Source organism: Aegilops tauschii, chromosome 5 (genome assembly GCF_002575655.3).
Source record: "Aegilops tauschii subsp. strangulata cultivar AL8/78 chromosome 5, Aet v6.0, whole genome shotgun sequence".
Lineage (NCBI taxonomy): Eukaryota > Viridiplantae > Streptophyta > Magnoliopsida > Poales > Poaceae > Aegilops > Aegilops tauschii.
Window position 1 is genome coordinate 453793067 of NC_053039.3, and position 14186 is coordinate 453807252.

General features: G+C 41.9%; 1 protein-coding gene across 1 annotated transcript; it reads right to left on the minus strand.

Annotated features, from left to right (window-relative positions):
- Positions 1-1226: 1226 nt before the first annotated feature.
- On the minus strand, positions 1227-10764 carry LOC109765935 (DNA mismatch repair protein MLH3). The gene is made up of 25 exons (XM_020324704.3): positions 10545-10764; positions 9982-10116; positions 9708-9759; positions 9577-9624; positions 8434-8591; positions 8288-8345; positions 8049-8106; positions 7850-7942; positions 7601-7766; positions 7499-7514; positions 7177-7400; positions 6528-6606; positions 6378-6419; positions 4832-6280; positions 4658-4751; positions 4474-4576; positions 4170-4370; positions 3788-3832; positions 3653-3706; positions 3417-3523; positions 3118-3166; positions 2481-2540; positions 2059-2131; positions 1853-1938; positions 1227-1727 (listed from the first exon to the last, which is right to left on the minus strand). The coding sequence occupies exons 2-25, from the start codon at positions 10105-10107 to the stop codon at positions 1530-1532; spliced, it is 3639 nt and encodes a 1212-aa protein (XP_020180293.1). The 5' UTR covers positions 10108-10116; positions 10545-10764; the 3' UTR covers positions 1227-1529.
- Between the last annotated feature and the right edge of the window lie 3422 nt (positions 10765-14186).

Genomic DNA, 14186 nt, shown 5'->3' on the forward strand with positions numbered 1-14186 from the left:
GAACCAGATTTCGCAAACAACATAGAGGAAGAATGAAAGGAAAATCCTGCCGAGGCAATTATGCCTTGAAGAGGACTCGAACCTCCACGCCGATCCTAGCGGGAAAAGGAGGGAAACGGATACTCAATTTAAAGTGAGTAAACAGAATTCCATACAACGACTAATTCATCCGCCAATATATTCCCGAAAAGTCGAAAGCTAAGCGATTAGTTCTTGTTTGTATATCCTTATTCTATTTTTTATTAAATTCCTACTTTGTAGCTGTCGCACAACTTCTTATTCACAGACCAAGAACTACGAGATCACCCCTTTCATTCTGGGGTGACGGAGGGATCGTACCATTCGAGACTCGAACCTCCACGCTCTTCAGCACGAGATTTTGAGTCTCGCGTGTCTACCATTTCACCATCAAGGCATCTTGAAAGTGCAACTGAACCTAGCAAGATAGTAATTACGACCCAATATTACAAAAAATATACCAACATAAACTTCGGAGTTTCTACTTTCAAAAGGTATACTTTTTGTGTTATATAGTTTATATTAGGGTGATAAAATTGGCAACCTAGGTATACGCGCAGGACCTGTAAACTGAAACGGAGGTAGTACTTCCGATAGCGGCTGACAACTATTTTGGATCGGAGGAAGTACTCTCTAAAGTTGTACTCCCTCCATCTCATAATATAAGAAAAAATTACACTAACGTAGTGTCAAAAATGTTTTTATATTATGGAACGGATAGAGTACTAAATATTCAACAATTAATATGGATTGAAGGGTGTATCAATCCAACGTACTGCCCTAGAAAAAACACAACAAACTAACACATAATGGAATAAGAAAAGAAAAAAAGGTAATCAAATACTCCCTCCAATCCCAACTTTGTACCAAGTCAACGAAGGCCAACCAGGCACAGAACGACCAGAAAAGAATAAAATTACATCCAAAAGCATACTAACAGTCATCTTTCTTCGATTGTACACCGCCAACCGGACCCCGACCTTGAAAAATGCACGGAACTACACCCTCCGTCTTATAATATTGGAGCATTTTTTATATTATATTATGGGACGGACGTTTTTTATATTATATTATGGTACAGAGGGAGTAGCAGTTAACAAAATGGACCCACCCTCGTCACACTTCGAAGACCGCAATAACCATCTGGCGCTAGAAATGAGATCAAATGGCCGTTGGAAGTAATATTGATCAACACAGGCTTGCAGTCCTTCACCACCGAGGATATCCTCGAAAATGTGCTCTCGCTTCAGCAGAGCCAGTGAAACAAACCGGTTTCACAAAGAAAATTACAACTGTACACTCTTTCGTTGCTCGGTTAATATTGTAGTACGTACTGTTTACATGAAAATGACCGACTTCTCCTGACAAGCACACTGGTTGATGCTCGCTTTATCATCTCTACGGCAGGAACGAATGCGTGCCTACTGTACAGTGTCGGCCCCTCCCCCTACAGTACAAATCACACTATTTCTGGAGGGTTATTTACCTCATCTCCCTACCGCTACTACATCCTACAGGGTGCCACGCCGCAGCCTCCTCAGCTGTCTGAGGCGGGTCCGGGCGCGCTCGAGGCTGGCTTCGTGCTGCGACAGGCCATGCCAGGGCTCCTCCGCCTCGCTCCTCCCGCCCGGCGCTCCCAGCCTTGCGAGCTGGCGGCGGAGGGACGCCACGTTCACGATGGGCACGGTGGTCGGACGCCCGTGAGCGCACTGCAAGAGAAATGCATTTCCATTTCATCTATGGAAGAACAAAAGCAAGCTCCCATCTTCACTCACTAAATCATGGGGTGACGACAGAAAAGGAAGAAATCGGAGATTCTTGTGTCTTGTGTTACCTGGAAGCACAAGGACGTCGCTTTGAGCTCTTCAATGATCAGAGAGCACTCGGACGGTAGCAAGGGATCGCCAAACATGATTGCCCCTGCAGTGGTAAAACCAATGGTGAGTATCGACCTGACGCTTAAAGCGTAAGATACAGATTACAGGTGATGCTTGAGGAAAAGGTTCCGTGTATTAACGAAAGAAGGGAAGAAACGGTTACCTCTGCAAGCTTTGTAATTAAGAATACGGAGAACTGCTGCGGGGATAGACGAGGACCCGTCACTCTCATCAAGCTACAGAGAATATCAACGGTAAGTGAAGTAGTAGTAACCAGCTGGGTGAAATCTGTGCAGTTCTTTGCATTGCGAATGGCATGCCGATTAAACTTTTCACCTAATTCTCATGGCTCAGTTTTACATGCTACTTCATATGCATTCCTCCACGGTCAACAAACAAGCCATGCCCACAGATTACTAATTTCTGACTGGCATTTTTCAAAGTAAGAGCACCAACCATCTACTGGTGTACAAGTAGGGTGGCAAGAAAAGGCTGAAAAGCATTCTACCTTCGAAGAATTTGACTTGCATAGACATAAATGAATTAAACGAATGAGAAGAACAAAACAGGAAGTGTATGAATCACCTGCTGAATAAAGTCCGTAAGATCTTTTCCTGTCAAATCAACACCCAAAATACAGGGAACCTGTGTGGTGTAGATGATCATTAGCATGCGAAAATACTATAATGCAGTTTTCGCTGAGAAAATTTCACCAGATATTTGTGACACGGTTTTGGAAATAATCGCATGGAAAATTGATGACAAACGAACAATTCCACTTCTAATTGGTAACAAGATAAAAGTGCAGATAACAATAACCTAAGACATCAGGGGCTATCAATACCATAACACACAATAGATATTGCAAATTATTCAACTCTAGAAGAACAATTATCCCTTACATGATTGATTCTTTCCAAGAGACATGGTGATATGAATCTCATAAAGATGATATGGCCTGAATATTACAAGGAAACATTGTGTAGAACAGTTTCTGAAGCTTGTCTGCCATTTTCAAACTTTTGAGAAACCTGAGGTTAACTTCTCTCTCCATTCGTACAGTAATTGTTAAGCTATGCACAATTTCAAGGTAAAGATCAAACAAACTTTTGGGGTTTTATAACATAACCATTTACCGGGTGGAAGATTGAAGGGACATATGTAGGAACAGCAATATTACAAACGCGTTGAACGGATATAGACGATAGAAAAGGTTGCTTACAGCAGCAAGAGTAACTACACGGCCTTGTTTCCTCAGAATGTTCATGTTCCTGAGTATAAAGTAAATGGTATATCTTAGTATCAACTGAAGGATGCTGTAAATGCTAACAAAATTGCAAAATCTATTGAAAACTACAGTCAAATCTCATGTTGTTAAAAAAGAAAAGGAGATGCGTTAAGTACCGAAAGGGGGCTGGAAAACTAAAATGAACAAACAGAAACGTGTGAAACAATTTCATGAAAAATAACTTATAAGACAAAGCCAATAAAAAAAAGACCGGATGGTAATCAAACACATACTTTTTGAATGAATGAGAGGAAGTGCTAGAATTGTTGATAATCCAGCCCCATTTCTGAATCTGCTCAGCATACTTCTGAAACAATTGAAATCCAGCCTCAGGGAGAGCCTGGCACCACATGGAAGTCTTAGCGTTAGCTATCAAAAACTCAGTTTATAACACTACAACACTCGAGCATGTCCACATGTGTTATATTAACACAACGCAGCAGATGACAGATATAAGAACATGAGGTACCATTTCCTTCTCTGAGTCCAAGTAAGTGATACCTCGGTCTTCATCTGATAAAACCTGAAAATCCAACAAACATTAACATGTAAGATGAAAAACCCTATTTAAAAGTTGTTCCCTGGTAAGTCTACCATTAACAACCTTGCTACGGAGCTCCTCCAAACGTATCCTTTCATCAGCTGCATGCTGCACAGGAGTAAGATAGGACATGACTTTCTAAATATCTCAGAAAATATTTTCTGTCATCATACATGCATTATCTACTTTCATAATTACACGAACATAAGGAATGCATGCTTCAGAATTCACTATTGCGATATAATCAGAATACTTTCTGATATTGGGCATATATCCATAAACCTCAAAAAAAAAAAAAACTGACCAAGCGTGATGAGGTCAAGTCAAAGATCCACTTCATGAACATTTGCTAATTATTATTACTGCAAAGAAACAATAAATAGATATACTGCTAAAAATATTTCATTTGCCAGGAATGCTGTTTATCAAGTAATAAGCTACAAACCTGATCAACAAGGAGTAGCATTTCCCCAGATATGACGGGAATAAATTTCTTATCCAGCTGCAACAAAACTCTTGCCTCCTCAAAGCAATTTTTATCAATACATTCAGGAACTAGCGAGCTAGAAGAGAGATGTAAAGGCCCAGAAGAAATGTTAAGTATATCATCGTAGCATGCAGAAGGAATATGTGGCAACTCCAAAGCCTACACAAGGAGATAAAATAGTAAGCATAGAATAAGTGCACAGTAACTGGTCCATATTGAAGTCCATATATGTCAGTATCTCAAACTTTAATGCATGCTCAACTGTATGCTGGTCAGAGTCATCCCGCCATTTAGTTATTTGAGCAGTAAAATTTTCAAGCCCATCAGAACATGTCTCTTCATGCATTTTCACGTTTCCCTTCAAGCTGACCCAAATGAGAGAAGCGTTCAGTAACAGGCTCAAGGACTTCTTCAGCATTACGTAGATGCGGGCAATAGCAGAATACCTGAAATTTAGGCCAGAAAGTTCACTGCTACAAGTCTCAGGAATAGGCTGGGTTGCACTCATATGTGAGATATTCTCTGGTGCAGGTGCAGTTTCTACATTTAATTAGAACAGTACAAAGTTAGCACTGACAACACAAATACACAAGGATGAAAAAGGTTGCAAGAAGAATAACCTTCCGAGTCCTTTATGGGGATATCTTTATCACCGTCTGCTGTCAATTTAGTCCGAGGCTGATTTAATCCAGGGAATTTTCGTTTGCCTTTGTAAAATGGTGGGGCAGAACAGCTCCTCGATCTACCCTTGGAAAACCTGGATCTCCTGTCGCATCCAAAATTGTCTTGATTAGGTAGATCTTTAATAAGCACACTGTTGTTTGCCAGGTGGGAAGAAGAACCATTCGACTGGCAACCGTTGGTACTTTTCTCGGGAGAAATAATGTGTGACAATGGTGCACTGATTTTTGATTTCCACGGTATCTCATCATCTTCAGAAACAAACTGATCGACATGATTGAAGTAATTCGGTGACTGAGGTTCATCATCTAAGTTATTGAAATGTTTAGATCCTTCACATATTCTTGACGAATTACTGTTGAATCTGTCCCAAGTAGATCTAAAATCACTGTCCATATTTTCACAGTTCCAAGAAGCAAAGCTTTTACTTGATCTCCCCTGCAATTCCAAGCCAGTCCTTGCATGACTTTGACTGCTAGGTGTATCTGGTAACAAGAATGGATGAGATAAATGAAGATGATTATCTTTGATGGAGGACATATCCATGGCGTCACTTTCCCACACTGCATGGATATCAGGGAAGTTCATCTGAGCAATTGCATTAGTTTCAAGGTCGTCAACATATCCTGCTGCAGTCCCCAACTGCTTTCTTGTACTGCACCTTTTCAAGATAATGGGGGTACTGCAACCTTCATGGTAGAATCCATCACTGAAGTGTGGCATCTCAGGGCAAGAAATATCACCCATTGTCTTTGTGACTTCATTGAGTAGGCAATCATCATCGAATCTATCAAATTCAGTATATAATCCATCACAGCCAGACATGTTTGCATTTATATTAGTTTCATTATGCATAAAATCACAGGTAATTCTGTTGGGTCTATTGACAACCCCAAAGCGAGGTTCTTGGAGATCAATTTCTGGACCCATTATCTCAGACTCTTGGTTATAAGCTGAAAGGCCTTCAGTTTGCACATCTTCAAAATTTCCAACTTCACAGGAATATGCATGCCCATGGAATATACCTTCCATCCGTCGCTTTTTCCAAACAGTTGGGTTAGCACCTGAAAGACCACAGTCTTCTAGCTCGGAGGAACCATCCTCCAACCACTGATAACTGACCCTTTCAGAAAAATGTGTAAGATCGTTCCTAGCAACATTGTCAGAGTGTTCAGATGCATCGCTGATTCGATCTGGATAACAGACATGCCATGGGGATGGCTTCATATCAAAAGAAAAGTAGTCCAGGTCTTTAGGAGCTGTTGCTGCACCTGTACCAAAATTGCTTTCTCTGACTGAACTCTTACGTGGAGTGTGATGCTGTAAATAAGCATCATCTTCCTTGTTCTGTACATTCTGATGCTTTAGGAAGGCCCTATTCGACTTCACTGCAGCCACAACACCACAACACGTGAAGAAAGGTCACAACAAAGAAAAACAAATGAGAATCAAAGAAGTAAAATATGTTCACCAAAAGTCACTAACCATCACTTTTCAGAGGAACACAGGTATCATCAATAGCTTTGCCTGCCAGTAGGAGAGGGTAACAGTTACAAATCCATTCATACCAAGAATTTCTCCAAAATTATTCAGTTTTAAGACATTACAAGGCAAATGAAGATCTTAGTCTCTAACCTTTTGATGATTGTGGTACATGCTTCTTCCAGTAGTTTGTGATAGTTTGTTCAAAGAAAAACAAGATACTTTGCCAATCCTGAACAGTAAGAAAACAAGGTAATATTAAAATTAAGCTATGAGAGAGTAAATTCAGCTGAAAATGGAAAACATAAAAGACATCAACGTCTTATTTCTTACACTAGATAACACCCCCGCAAGTTGCTGCAGAAATTAATAGCAATGAAATTATCAAAATAAAATTAGAATATATGAGAATAATGTTGCACCACATTCTCACCATATGACAGGTGGCAAACCTAGAGGTAAATAGAGGGTGGATGCATGTTATATTGCCTTGTGACATTCAAGTTCAATTATTTGTTGCTGAAAAAAATAAAAAATAAAAAATGATGATGTGGAGGGCTTGCATGTAGTGGAAAGTGGAAGGATTACATGCGCTTGATGATGTGGATGGCTTGCATGTGAATTTAAATAGGATCACTTACTTAGATATATAGGATGCCAGATACACGAAGTGTGCTTGTCCAATTTTGAATAAAAACAAAGTGTGTGTCATATCCATACAAGCAAGCTAGTAAAAATCAAGCTTTCCTAGAAAAAAAATGGGAAAAGCAGAACTCAAAAGCACACATATACGTTGAATCACCTTAAATTCCACAATTGTCTTTGAAGGCTCAAAATGTAGATCATAGCTAGATCTAGGGCAGAAGAAGTTCAGCAAAAATGCAGGGTAGACATCAGTCTTCTGCCTCTTTCGGCTCTGAATATCGGTTTCTTCAATCGTCCTTGTAATAGAAGACTGGAAACTAGCTGCCAGACTATTCAGAATATTATGGATTGGGCTTCTACTGACGAATCTTGAGTTGATATCTTTGAGAAGTAAAGGATGATGTCTCCAACTCAAGTATTTGAAAAATGGTAAAGGGAAGTAGATAACAGAATAATTGCCGAATAGGACTGTAGGATACACAAGTACTGGAAATCCTGAAATGGAAAAAAGTGCACTTTGCTAAAGAAAATTTGTCAAAACTTCAGTTTGAACAGCTCAGAATACACAGAAATGACATTACCTTATTACAGAACACATTTGTTGGTCCAGAGATGTGCCCTGAAAGAGCCCAGCTTTGATGTGAGGTAGATATTTCATGGAGACAACTGGAGACATCATTTCCAAAACTGTCTGATATAAGAGGCAAAGGGGATGATGAAGGAACTGTGTATAGCAACTGATCTTCGCTGCATTTGTAGAAAAGACATGTAAGTTGTAAATATGTGGGTAAGACTAAAATGCCTAGCATAGCACGGTAGAATAACTCTACCTGTCAGTGTCAAGAAGTCTGACTGAAAGCTGCGGATGAATAAGTGCAATTTGCAGGACACACTTCTTCACATTGTGTAGTTCTCTTTTATGACTACAAAATATTATATTTAGAAAACATTAATCAAATTATTTATCGTTCAAAACTGTGAAATCGAAGAAACATGTCCATGTGAACAATAAATAAAGGTCAAATATACCCAGATTGCATTTGTTTTCTCCGCACAGGCTGGTTATAAAAAAGCTCCCGAGCAACAACTACAAAGATGAAACTTCTCTGATAAGTTCTTCAAGAACATAACAAAAATATAGCACACATGACTAGAGAAAAATGACAGCATCTCATTCTTCACATGCATTGTGTATTATAGTGTGCCTTCCTTGGTGAACATGCGAACAGCCACTCTACTTTTATTCAAGAAAAATATCAAACAAGTACCTGTTGTACCAACAGCTTCCCTCTGGTCATCTATTCCTAAATGTGAGCATTTGGATCCCTGTACAGTTGCCACAGGACAAGATATTCAGATACATTATACATGAATAGGTCAAGAGTATGCACAAGGTATAGTGTGTAAGCGGTGCCTTTATTATCTTGCAGTACGAATTTGGTCTCCCACGAGCCTTCGTCCTGACTTCAACCACAGAGATATCAGAAAGTGATGCGAGCGCTTCACCATTTAATCCAAAACTTCTAGAACTAGATTCCTCATCACCCATGACATCATGAAACTTGGATGTTGCTGTGATGGCAGAAGGAGGTTATACATCATTAGTGCACTGAAACCACTGAATAGCATTGAGTAGTTCTTTCTTCGGAAACTTGCACAAGGTGGTGAGCCTGTACTTAACAAATGACAAACAAGATAATTAATTGAATCTGAAAGAAGGGGTTCCTTAGTTCCGTCAAAGAGGGGGGGGGGGGGGGGGGGGGGTCCTGGTTCCGTCAAAGAAGAAGGGGCTCTTAGTTCCGTCAAAGAATAAGGGGTTCCTAGTTCCGTCAAGGAAGAAGGGGTTCCTAGTTCCGTCAAGGAAGAATGGGTTCCTAGTTCCGTCAAGGAAGAAAGGGTTCCTAGTTCCGTCAAGGAAGAAAGGGTTCCTAGTTCCATAAGAAAAGAAGGGGTTCCTAGTTTCCATCAAAGGAGAAGGGGTTCCTACTTACTAACAACCAAAAGAATACAATCCAGCGATAATGACAGGATATAAACTAAAATGAGTCAAACAGTGAGAGAAGAAAACAAGATAAAAAATCCACCTGCTGGGAGGTACTAATGCAACTAACATGTCACGACCAATGAGTGATGAAACAAATGTAAGTTATCTTGGAATCAGTATGCACCTACTGATGATTAAATAAATTTGCATGCCCTTCTAGTGAAAATAAAGCACCCTTGGTCATTTATCAGTCGTCAATTTATACCCTTATGCAAGTAACAATCAGAATTCAGGGTAGAATAAGCATATCCCCTTTGAATATGAATCATCAAGGTCAATTATCACAGAATGGATGTCAGTTCTATTATTACTTTTTGAAGCAAATCAGGCAGCCCTTTCTGTATGAGAACAATCTCATTCTGATGCCCATTAATTCCGATGAGTACCCAAAAGAAATGATTCACTGTGTAAGGATCAGTTGCAACGATGCAATTTAAGATCAAGCAAATAGTACTGCTGAGTGTAGGAAAAGGCAAGCTTATAAATACGAACAAAACAAAAAATCTAACTTACCATATTTTTCTCCTAATAGAACCAATTCATCTCGAGCAATACCACAACCTGCAATAAGTACAACAAAAAACAAGTTTTGTAGAAGCAAACCCCAGTGATAAGAAAGTTCAAAACGTAATGTAAGCACATACCATCATCTTCCACTTTAACATAACATGCTCTGACATTTACTGAAACGTCGATCTGAAATAGGCGCAGGCGTATAAAAATGTCAATACATGACGCTGAGAATACCAATGTTGATCATTTTACCCTTTTTGAATGTGAAAGTAAAAAAGCAACACCCACTTTAGAAAATACAAGCGGAACTGTGGACTGTTTTGCATTTATGTTCAAGTCAAAGGATACCTATTCGGGAAAGTACATATAGATTCTTTTCTATTTTCCTACATTTGAAAGGAATACCTTTCTGGCATTTGCATCGATGCTATTATATACCAACTCCTCAACAACCCTTGGGAGGTCAGACAAGATAATGCTTGAGCGCAAGGAGCTGTGGACGCTTCTGGGCAAGCGTTTTATGCTCTGCATCGACGTGTCCTGGGAAACAAAATGAGCCTAGATCAGCCAACAGTAAATAAAGAAAGAAATGTATCGAAGCAGGCAGCATTGGAAAATTATTCCAGAAACTTCAGAGAACTAACTAACTAGTCGATACGCTACTTCATCAAGTGAGCACTGATCACGATGTGCGATTACAGAGGCAGTTCTATCATTAAGGCCAAATGCGCATGTAGCCAACCAACCAACATGGTGAGGAACAGATTGTTTTTCTTTTCTTTTTTTGGAACATAAGGAACAGATTATGCAGGCTGCAGCTCAGAAGGCCAGCCCCAAACTCGCAGTCGCATTGGACAAGCAAGCCATCACGTCCTATTCTTACAGGAGGCGGGTCTGAATGGGGTGCGCCCGAATTTTTCGGAGGTTCGTTAGGGTTTAACCAGTGGCGGACGGCGAAATGGCCGTACCTGAGAACCCAATGGCCGAAATCGTGGGCGGAGTTGAGATGGCGGTGGCGGCGACGCGCGCGACGGGGGCCGCGGTGGCGCCGGGAACGGCGGGCGGCGGCCGAGAAGGAGAGGAAGGCCGCGGCGCGGCGGGAGCTCTGCAGCCGCGGAGGAGAGGGCGGGCCGGTGGAGAAAGCGCTCGGCTGCTTCGCGGGCGTGCGGGGGGTGGGGTGGGGGGGTGGGCGTAGTGGGTACGGTCGGCGCAGGTATGGGAGGGGGGCTCGCCGCCGGTGGGGCTGGAGAGGGAGAGGAAGGGCGCGGGCAGTCGGTGGTGGGAGAGATGAGGGGGGAATTGTTAATTTTCTGTTTTGGAGGGGGGTTGGGGTGAAATTTGCAAGCCGTCTTGGGCCTTGCAGGGCCTCTGTTATCGGGTCCGCAGGCCCTGCACGGTCTAACAAGTCCAATTTAGGATCCTCAAAAAAAATCAAGTCCAATTTAGTGCAGAATAGGCCTATAATATACAGTAATGTTCTGAAAAAGAATGATAGGCCTGTAGTTTGTTCCGACAAAAAAAAAGGGATGGAATCATTTCGATGTACTTTGCCAATTTCATATGATCCATGACCCATATATTTCAAAAAGACGGCAATATGTTGCCACGATCTGGAATTTCATATGGTCCATGACTCATATGTTCCAACAAAGAATGACAATATGTTTTTGTTGGACAGAATTTACCTATGGTTAGTTTTTGCAATACTAGATATATGAACCAAACATATCTTGAACCCATGTTGTCGTGCCCATGCTTTTTTTTTTGGTGTCACACTGCTTAGCTCTTCCGTTTCTAAAAAACCTAGACCAGTAGGGGGAGGAACCCCTATTGGCTTTTACATTAAGAACCTCCCTCCCCCCCCCCCCCCCACACACACACAATCTCTAATCCCGCATCTTCGGAAAGCAGTGGCCGCAACGAGGGCTAGGTTTAGTTTCATACTTTCATTAAGTTTTTTGCATGAGGTTTCTCCCGTTCCTTCATCTCGTCTCGAAGATATATGAGGTGGTGTCCATGGCAACGAGAGTGAGGTGGTGGCATCGATAATGGGGATATGGAAGTGTGGTGGGCCTGGTAGGGAATGGATCAACGCCAATGGTGGATGATCGCGACAAGGAAAGTGCATACGTGGCATGCCAATAAATGTGCGAACAAACAAGCAAGCTTCGCCACAACTGCAAATTGGTGGACAAGAGGATGGGAGCAATGATGGAGAAGAACGGAGGTAGCCAAAGTAGGAAGGGGGGTGGCCCCTTGCAGAGAAGAACAAGGTAGACGCATAAGAAGGATATAACAAAACATAATCTTATCATATATCATGAATACAATGCATCAAGAGCACACAACACTACCACAAATAGTAAAAGAGAAACAAAGGAACACTAGGATGCGAATATGACCACTAGTCATTACTATAGACAATGTACAACAACATTATTTTTTGCAACTTTTTTTCAAGTAATAATTTGTCTGCGTGAACATTCTTTTTCATGTGAGAAATCATTTAGGGAAGCAAGTCCTTGGAAAAGCAATAATCCAAGGGCATGTCCTTTCCTGTAAAAAAATTGTGGTTTAGTGGAAGTTGGCCCAAAAAAGTGCTCCAATAGTTTCCGTAAACAAAAAAAAGGTACCCCATATAATCTTCCCAATTTCCCCTCCATGTAGGGACAGTTTATCCTTCATGTAAACATTCCCCTAGACTTGGTGCCAAAAAACGTCCATATCCTGTGTGGGGTTTCAGGTGCCCCTTCGTCTGTCGCTGCCGCGAACCGCGGTGGGATTGTCGTGACGCCGATGCAGATGACCACTGCCAACGTTGCCACCGATCCGCCGTCATTGTCGTCATTTGGCGGTGCGCTGCTGAGTGCCCCGCCTCCAGCAGTTAGCGTTGTACCGCCGCCTACCCCGGCAACACGACCTCCTATGCCGCCGGCCTGGCCTAGGAGATTCGTTGGTCAAGTGGCCCCGCCCCGCCGCCCCCTGCCGACTTGCCGCACCAGCTAGGAAGCCACGGACACCAAAGAAGACGACGACGGGTTGCGGCCATGGTTGGACATTCCTCCGTGCCGCCGCCCTCGTTGCCGATCTTCACCCCTAGCACGCAAACGTCCTTCATGCACATGTTGTCAGCCATGTCCGCCTACTCCAAGGTCGATGAGGACTTCGACGTGTACAACGCCAATGAGGTGTACGACGAAGCGGATGACAAGTAATTTTAATTTGTATTGCTCGTTTGTGCAAAAGAAAACTGTGTTGCTTGTCTTTTGTACATTTCACAATCATAATTTGCATTGCTCAATAGTTTTATACACTGTGATAATGCAGTCAACAATCATACTTGGATGCGATGACCGTGGCAGTAGGCATACACGATATGTCTTTGTCCACTCCGTTTGAGGGTGGCGATGATCAAGTAGATGTTGCTTCGAAGATCAAGTTGATGCTGCTTCGAAGATCAAGTTGATGCTGCTTCAAAGACAAAGAAGAGGTGGGGGTGGGGGGTAGCTTCTACACGGATGAGGATAACGCATTGGCTATGACATGACAAAGTGTAAGCATTGATCCAATGACAGGGACCGATCAAAGCATGAAGACCTATTGGAAGCGCATTTCGGAACACTATCATCACAACGTATCCGTCTCGATCGGAGCGCTTCATTTAGGGCTTGCAATAGACCATGCCAAACTTAGTGGAATGACAGAGGACATGCTGTTGAGAATTTGTTGTTCATTTTTTTTTTTATAATTTGTGTACATACAAATTTGTAGGACCCCAATAGACAGTGAATGTTCGATTTTGTTGTGAAAACACATGAGCCACATGGCAATTGCAAACATTTTGTATGCCAAATTCTTCGAAAAGACATGGCAATTTCTTCAAAATCACAGGAGAAATACTGGCAATAAAGGATTTTGCTGCGAAAATTGCCGTGTCCCTGCTTGAAAAAAAAAATGCCACGCTTCCAACACATAAATTTATGTCACGGAAAAACGTTCGTTTGGCCATGCACCCCAGTGAATGTTCACTGAATAACATTACCCAATTCTTAATGTGCAATTTTAATCTTGACAGCTCAACTACACAAACGAGTTGTACAAGCAAACCACCACTAAATTATACAAACACCCCATAAAACCACTTTCATAGGAACTTTTTTAGGACCCCGCCACAAATCTGATGTCAGATTTTTAAACGTAGCAAATCTAACGGTTTTCTTTTTTTTGCTAGGATTTGCCATGCTCGCCGAAGAGACTTGACATGCTACGCAATTTGCCATGAAAAACGTTTGATTTACCATGCTTAAAAACCTGATGTCAGATCTTTAGCATTTTCCTTTTTTATGGGACTCGTTGTTGATGCAAAAAATCACTTGTAGGTGAACCTTTTTATGGGACTGGTTGGAGATGCTCTAACTACTTGTGTAAACAGTAGGGGTCGCAGCTGGAATCACTGCTGAGCAGCAGCGTGAAGCAATCTCTACAAGAGGCACAGGCACAGGCACAGGCACAGGCACAGGCAGGCAGCACGGTGCCCGCTTCTTCTGAACCCAGCAACATGCAAAACCCAGCTTTCCAGCGCACAGCAAGCAAGATTTGAACCACACTGC